An 8,827-nucleotide genomic window follows, 5' to 3' on the forward strand; every position below is an offset into this window, starting at 1 on the left:
CTTTCCAGACCCAAGAATTCTTCTTGGCATGAGGTCAGTATTTTAGTTCATTCAAATCTTTTTTGAATACATTAACGACTATAAAATCTTCAGATAGTTTATAAAACCAACAGCTTAGAGGAAATTAGTAACCTCAGTAGTATATATTCAACACATTCACATATTATATGTATTAATGTATTATATCCATTTAAAAACAATTTCTGTATTGTTCAAAATAGTCATTAAAATATACACTGCAGTCATGAAGTCATGAACATGTATTCATTCCACATTTTAAAAAAAGTTTCAGTTTTTTTAAAATAAGAATGGCAAAGCATGCGGTTTGAAGACAGAGAGAAGAAAGTAACACGATTCCTCTGAGCCTTGGTTTTCTAATCTTAGCCTCAGTTTTCTCATCTGTAAAAGTAGCTAATAATACCCAGTGCTTGTTGCTGTGATAGTGATGGGTATGAAGCTTTGTAGTTGAGGCAGTCTATTTATATATTCTTGGTGGCCTGGTTAAAGGATATTCAAGCCATAGCCCTGGAAGAATTCTCTTTGGGAGAGAAAAAAACATTTAAAGCTATTCTTGCCCACAAACTTCACTAATAGAGTTCCCTGCATTGTAATAGCCCTACTATGTTCCTTTGATTTTATAAGTTGAATTGAAAAATAATTCCATGAGAATCATGCAGAAGAATTCCACAAGAGATATAATAAAGAAAATTGTTGGGCACATAGGGGGTATTTAATACCTTATCACTATTGTTATTATAGAGGAGGCTAGCTTGGACATTTAGATAATCCACTGGGGTCTCTTAATTTATTTGCTATAATAGAAAGAGCCTGCTTCCTCATCTTTAAAATAAAGAAGATATGCTTTAAAGGTCCTTAACACTTCATCTAGTAAAAAACTGTTTTTTTCACCATGTCTAAATTTGAGCAACATCTTAGTATCAAGGATAAATACCAGATTAATAAGAATACTGTTAGTTTGTGATCTTCTCTTTTAATATATGTCGATATGGTTACATGACCTTTACATCTAATTTGAGAGAGTCGTATATCAGGAATCACAATATGTGACTAATATTCAGTGTACAGTGTCTATAACTATGATTAGATGCAATTCATTCATTTATTCAACAGATACTCCTAGATGCCATTGTGCCAGGCATTTTTCCTGCCTCTGAGGTCGCAGGTCTGGGAAAAACTGATGAGGTCCTTCCATGTTTCTGGGGGTCATTTTCACAATAGCGGCTATGCCTCTGCAGTCTTAATAGTAGATACTTCTTTTGTCTTTTCCTTAAATACTGCTATTTCCCAGGGCTGTTTCCCCAGACTTCCTTTCCCTTAGGTTTTATTATGCCAAGATATTTTTACCATTCCTGTGACTTCAATTCAGACACCAGTCTCCGGAGGTTGTCACAGGGTTTCTGGCATGTATGTCACAGGTGAAAAAGTGAGGCTTGTCTTTCAATTGATGTCCAAGTGCTCACTCCAAACCCCTGGATTATATTTTTGTTTTGCCTTGTCTCAAGTCAAGCTTTCCAGCCATTAAATTTTTAGTAAGTCCTCAAGAGGCTTTCTGTATTGAACATTTTTCTTTTCTTTCTTCAGATACCTAGAGAAATAATTGGTAACATCTCCTGTAACCAATTATTCTCACTAAAGTTGAAGTGACCTCCTGTTCATTGAGGGGTTGGAAAAACACTCACCAAGTTAACTTACACTCAGATATTTTCTTTCCCAGAGTCGTGTAGCAACCTTCTTGGGGTACCAGGTCAAATTCTAATTCTGCCCATTGTACGCACTGCCACTCGGTAGGTATATACATACATTTGTTGAGAGAATGCATACATCAATGATTGAAAGAGGAACACAGACTTTAAAAACCAAGCATTCTTTCTGTAGATAAAAATAGTGTGTCAGAAAAGTTAGTACAAGAATCAATACAGAGGAACTTCTTTGATCCTATAGATTTCTTGATCTGGGTGAATGCCATGTTCATATTCTCAAACAGAGGAAATGGTTTGCAGTCATCATCCTTCATCTAAATAGAGATGAATTCCCCATCAGTGATGGCTTCTTAGGGAATTCCCTGCCCCAATATATTTTCAATGCCCTTTGGCAAAAATGGAACATTAAGATATCTTCTCCAATTGATATCTGAGAGCTTCCAATGAGTTTCATTGTTCTTTCTAAGCTTACCTTTAGGCTATCTGTCTTCAAGGAGAATTTTACTTAAATAATATCAAGTTCACAGCTACTACCTGTATAAACATTTTAATATCTATCACTCACTATGATCTATTTACACAATTTTATTTATTTTATTTTATTATCTTATAAAATCCTCATCAAAGGATGGTTTTTCCATTGCTTTTCAGAGAGAGTGGAAGGGGGAGAGAGAAAGGGAGATAGAAACAGATGTGAGAGAGACACATCTATCGGCTGCCTCCCGCTTGTGCACTGACCAGGACTGGGGATCGAGCCTGCAACTGAGGTATATGCCCTTAGCCGGAATCAAACCCAGGACCCTTCAGTCCATGGGCCGACGCTCTAACCACTCAGCAAAACCAGCTAAGGCTATTTGCACAATTTTAATTGTTTCTTTCCCAGTATTTAGTTTTTACCAATAGCTATTTTGTATTTGTTCAATCAGAAAGAAGTATTTTTGTGATTGAATTTTCTGATGAATATTTAACATTATCTTTTTTTTTTTTAAATATATCTTTATTGATTTCAGAGAGAGGAAAGGAGAGGGAGAGAGAGAGATAGAAACATCAACGACAAGAGAGTCATTGATCGGCTGCAGCCCGCAACCCGGGCATGTGCCCTGACCGGGAATTGAACCCTGATCGCCTGGATCCTAGGTCAATGGTCAACCGCTGAGCCATGCCTGGCTGGGCAATATTATCTTTATTATCTTATTTTCATTTGGTACACAAGGACTTCTAAATCTTAATGTCCTCTTAAGGAGTTTTGCCTTGGAAACTGAGAAGTGAAGAAAAGCAGGATGAATTGCCTTTTGTGTTGTTCTGTGGTTGCCCAGAAATATCCTATCTACCCATGAACATAGAATTGCAAAACAGGAAAATATATTACCATTATCTATCTGGCCTCCTATTTTATACATATATGGAAACATACTGAAGCCTAGATATCATATGTGGGAGTCTTGCTAAAACCCATGTGTCTTCATACAGCTTAGTACTCTGTCTCTCTAGTTCACCCAAAACCAACTCCAAATCTAAGGAAAGAATAACTGGGTTTGCACCTCGACTGAAGAACAGGACAAGGTTCACTAGTGATCCTAAATTATATGATATGTAGAAGAGAGTGTAAAATATTTTCTTGCCTGTTTTTATAGGATATGCTTTTCTTTCCCTAGGGAAATCTGCTTCCTTCACGCATCATGCCATCCTTCAATCAGAGCATCTTCCACCCTGCAGTTTTCTTCCTTACTGGCATCCCTGGTTTTGAACCTTACCATGCCTGGATCTCCATCCCATTCTGTTGTCTCTATGCCATTGCCATCTCTGGGAATGGCATGATCTTGTTTGTCATCATCACTGAGTTGAGTCTTCATGAACCCATGTACTATTTCCTCTCCATGCTGTCCTTCACGGACCTAGGGCTGTGCCTTTCCACATTGGTTACCATGCTGGGTATTTTCTGGTTTAATGCTCGAGAAATCAGCTTTGATGCCTGCATTGGCCAAATGTTCTTTATCCACGGTTTCACTTTCATGGAGTCCTCAGTACTCCTGGCGATGGCCTTTGACCGCTTCATTGCCATCTGTAACCCACTGAGATATGCCACAATCTTAACCAATTCAAGAATCATCAAAGTGGGCTTTGCAATTGTTATTAGGGGAACAACGGCTCTAGTGCCTTTACTCCTGCTCCTTAAGCGCCTGTCCTTCTGCCATAGTCATGTTCTGCACCATTCATATTGTTTCCACCCAGATGTGATGAAGCTTTCATGCACAGACACCAAGATCAACAGTGCATTTGGCCTGACCATTGTTGTCTCTACTGCTGGCTTGGACTCCGTCTTGATACTCCTCTCCTATGTTCTGATCATCCATTCTGTACTCAGCATTGCCTCCCCGGAGGAGCGGAAAAAGGCCTTTGGAACCTGTGTCTCACATATAAGTGCTGTTGCCATTTTCTACATCCCCATGATCAGTTTGTCACTGGTGCATAGATTTGGGAAACACGCCTCTCCCCTTGTGCACACTCTCATTGCCAATGTTTATCTGCTTGTCCCTCCTGTAATGAATCCCATAATCTACAGTGTAAAGACCAAGCAAATTCGCAAGGCTGTGTTCAAAATATTTCTTTCTAAGCTAATTTAGGAAATTTTCAGAATATAGAAAGTCTTCTCTAACTCATATTTTATCATCCACCAGTGTGTTACAACTGTACCTTGAAAAGGCATGTTTATACATGCTTTCACTCTATTCTGATGAACCAGTAACTTACTACTTACACAGTAAATCCTTTGAGAGCAGAGACTGTGTCTTGTGTATTTCTGGTGCTTCCACAAATACTTCACTGGGCACAATGTAAGGCTGTGGCTAAAATATGTCTACAAACCTGGGTGAACGACATCATGCTTTGGGGTCTAGACAGTTTCACCACCTCTAGAGTATGTAATTATTCAAAGGATATATGATATAATTTAGATCAGTAGGAAAGTCTAGGTTTCAGTAATTCTTACAGTTAATTGGTAATGATTATTATTTCTCCAAAATAGATTATTCATGGCTGAGCAACACGAATAAGTACAATAAACAAGAATAAATGTGAGAATAAATGTGAGTAGAAAAGGTACTTTCCTAATTCAGAGGCAGTCCTTTAGGTCTCTTTAGGGAGACAGCCTGGTTATTTATCTAGTTTTGTGGCTGGCAATGGTGTGTGTGTGTGTGTGTGTGTGTGTGTGTGTGTGTATGTTTTCCTCAGATAGCCATTTCTGAACTGAATACCTTGGCAATCAAAGCTTAAGTCATGTATTTGCATTACAAAAAAGAAAAACCAACTGTCAGAGATCTATTGGTTTTCACATTTTTTTTTTAGTAAACATTTTGAAACAAAGCTCATTCAAAGCTGTCTGAGTTGATACTGTTAAATCTGGTTAATTTGATGTAGAATTTGGAAGAGTAGATGATAGAGTGTCTGCCCAGATCTTTTGAGAACAATGAAATTCTGTTTAAGAATATTTCCTAATTTGACAGTTCTGTATAATGAATATACTATAGCTTAGAGGGAAATTTTGATTCCCTGGGTTGATATTGCCATCAAGCAAGGAACTGTGATATATTATGGAGCTTCAAATAAGGTGCCTGACTTCCTCAGTTACTTCAAAAAAAGCTGTAGAAATCTGTTTTTCTAAGAAAGGAGAAAGACTGAATTCTTAGCTGACTATTTCCATTATGTTATTTAGATTCGAATGCTTTCAGGACGTGGATCCTGCCTCCCTGGTTAGCTTCATCACTTGCTCTCCCACCCGAACCCAGGGTTCCAATGTACTGAATATGTTATTAGTCACCTTCATCCTTTCTATGCTCTGTGCACTCTGGTCTCCTGACTGACCTGGGCTGACCTTCCTGCAGGATGAATACATGCTCTTCTCTGCTCTCATCATAAACATGACCTGTTGTAATCACCCAGTTTTATGTCTGTTTCTTTTTTTCTAACCCTCACCCAAGGACATGCTTATTGACTTTTAGAGAGAGGGGAAAGGAGAGAGAGAAAGAGAGAGAGAGGGATGTGAGAGGGAAACGTGTAAGTTGTGGCTTCCTGGGAAGATTCTTCAAAGAGCGTATGATAGGATTAAATGACCTCCCTTTCCAGATCTATAAATTCTTCTTTGCATGAGGTCAGTGTTTAGTGCATTGACATCTTTTCTGAATACATCAGGGACTGTATAATCTTCAGATAGTCCATAAAACCAGCAGTTCAGAAAATGGTAAACTCGGTAGTATATATTCAAAAGATTCATTTATTATGTCAATTTAAAAATAGTTGCTGCAATGTTTAAAATAGTTATTACAAATATAGAGGGCAGTCATGAGCATATATTCATTCATTCCACAATTTTTAAAAAATTAAGCTCTTTTAAAGTAAGGATTGGTAAAAACAAAAACAAAAAACCAAAAACACCCATGACATTTGGAGTCAGAAAGAAGAAAATTCAATTCATGAATCTGCCATCAGCTTGGGTGAATGTGAGAACATGATTCCTCTGAACCTAAGTTTTCTAATCTTAGTATTAGTTTGTCCAACTTAAAAAAGAACTAATGAGATCCAGTGCATGTTGTTGTGATAGCAATGGATATGAAACTTTGTACCCGGAGCTGTCTATTTATATGTTCCTGGTGGTCTGGTTATAGAAAATAATTCTCAGGGGGAGGAAAGACACATTTAAATATACCTTTCCAAAAATAGTTATTTATATTGGTTCAGTAGTTTCAGTACAAGAAAACTCAGGGGTGCTTCATGAATCACAGCATTTAAGCAAAGGAAACTCTTAGGTGACCTACGGACTTTGCATGATAATGATGTATCAATACAGGTTCATCAGCTGCAACAAATGTACTGTCTGAGAGGGGATGGTGCTAAAAACTGCTCTAAAAAATAAAGTCTTAACAGCAACAAAAATAAAAATTAAATGGGGGAATATTTAACATTTTTTATTTTGAATTTTCCTATATCTAAAATTGATACCGTCCATTTCCAAAAGGGAACAAATGCCTCGCCTGTCCCCATAGTGTTGTCAGAGAATCCCAAGGGCATTTCAGTGGCAAGTCCCTCTGCCATTCTCTCACAGTGTGCCCACACTTCCCAAAGTATGCTCTGGGCACCCACTTTCTGTTAGAGCATGCTTTACTCCGTGAGATAGCTGCCCCCCCTCAGGCTAGTTCAAGGACGGTCTCACATCAGTGTCTGGAAGAGGCCTCGACCTCATCTCCCCAGATGCCACCACAGTGGCAAGCAGGCTCCTAGACTTGCTCCACCACTCCCTCTGTTCTCTGGCCACCCTAGGGCTTCCCACCACCGTGTCCTGGCTCCAGGCCTCCCCATGGATGCTGCTGCTTGGGGAGCTCTGATTCTTCTTGGCTTGTTTCAGGTCAATCCTCAACCCCAAAATGGAGATGAGGTGCTTTCCTCTTCAGCCTGGGCTGAAATACTGTAAAATACTAGTTTTGTTTTTTTAAGTAGTGTTTCTTAAATGTTGGTTTGCATGACAACCAGTTGGGATGCATGTTGAAAATTGGCCTACTTGGAGTCCAACCCAAACCTAAATAACTCAACCTGGATGGGGCCCAGGAATCTGCATTTTTCTAAAAAGCAGCCATCCTCCCTCCCCAGGTGATTGTACTACAGGCAGTTCCCCAGCCTCACCTGGACAAACAGTGTTATAAAGCCATGTACTTCCTTAAAGTATTTTCAAAAACCATGTATCTTGTCCCACTTTTAAGTTGACATCTAAAAGTTTTCATGGGAAGTAAGAGTTGCCAAAGTATGTACTTTCTGCTGTCCTGTAAATATTGATATTTAAAAAAAAGCACTATTACTTCACTCTTAAACATATTCATCCATTTACAAAAAATAGTAAGTTCTTTGGTAGCTGGAAATTGTAAAAATAAAATAAAATAAAATTGATACTGTGTTAATTTTAATGTACTTTAAAGTTTTTAAAATTTGTTTTATAATCCTCTACATGAAGATTTTTTTGCTAATTAAAAAAAAGTCTTAAGCAGCATTCTCAGGCAGTATGAGAACACACACACACACACACACACACACACACACACACACACACACTCAGCAAAGGAAAGAGAATGGGCTGCAGTGAAAATGAAAAGAAAAAAATAAAAGGAAAGTTATTCTTGCTCCCAAGCTCTGAGAACAGAGATTCCTGCATTAGAATAGTCCTACTATTTCCCAGGAGTTTTCTGATTAAGAGATTTCACGCATCCTGAGTCATGGCTCCTTATATATGCCGTCTATCTCTCAATAAAACACCCACCCAGCTCCCGAGGCACTTCCTGGCACACAGGGCAGGGAAGACCACGTTGCCATACTGTGTAAGTAAAACTGCTGCATTCAGGGAAAACATCAGCTTTCAACATACTAGTTTCCTTTAAGATTGAAGAACATTTATTAACTGCAATGAGCTCTCATGGATGCCTAAGGAAAACTATAGAAAGCTTTTTCCTGAAATCTATATTTGGGGACACTATAGTCTAACTGATTGGGTTCCTTTGATCTATGGACCCTATGTCTTGATGATTAGAACAGGTTGTTAGCCTGCTCTTGCAACTGTGTTTTTGGGTTAGTTGCGTCACATTTCAAAACCATCAGCTAAGGGCAACTGACATTACTGCCCCTGTCCACCACCACCATCATCCTCACACTCATCCACATTTACCATTATTAAATGCCTCCCATGTACTAGTTAGCAGATTAAATGCTTTATAAATGCTATCTCATTTAATCCTTACACATTAATGCTTTTGGTAAAGCTACCAATTTCACAGAAGTAGAATCTAATAATTTAAAGTGCTTATTTGGAGAACCTCAGCTAGTTGAACCTAGGTTTGCCTGATCCTAAAACCATATTAGTGACTCTATATTCAGGAGAGAGAGGTAACTCAGACGAGCCTGCATAGAGCCTGCAGCATGCTCCTACAGTGGGACTGGAATATTATCTTCATGTAAGAAGAGAATAATTATCAAAAATAAAGTGAAGCACATAAAAGTTTAATACTAAGACAGAATCTTCCATCAGTGAAACCCAACACACACACACACACACACACACACACACACAC

The 8,827-nt window shown here is 38.4% G+C and overlaps 1 protein-coding gene across 1 annotated transcript; it reads left to right on the forward strand.

The window, feature by feature from the left end:
- Positions 1-4,345, forward strand: LOC308565183 (olfactory receptor OR51C1-like; the record flags this gene model as incomplete). Its single annotated transcript, XM_081153994.1, has 2 exons — positions 1-33; positions 3,377-4,345. Exon 2 carries the CDS (start codon positions 3,401-3,403, stop codon positions 4,343-4,345), a length of 945 nt encoding a protein of 314 aa, XP_081010120.1. The 5' UTR covers positions 1-33; positions 3,377-3,400.
- Between the last annotated feature and the right edge of the window lie 4,482 nt (positions 4,346-8,827).

The sequence above is a fragment of the Miniopterus schreibersii genome (genome assembly GCF_964146895.1).
Source record: "Miniopterus schreibersii genome assembly, chromosome: 12".
Taxonomy (NCBI): Eukaryota; Metazoa; Chordata; class Mammalia; order Chiroptera; family Miniopteridae; genus Miniopterus; species Miniopterus schreibersii.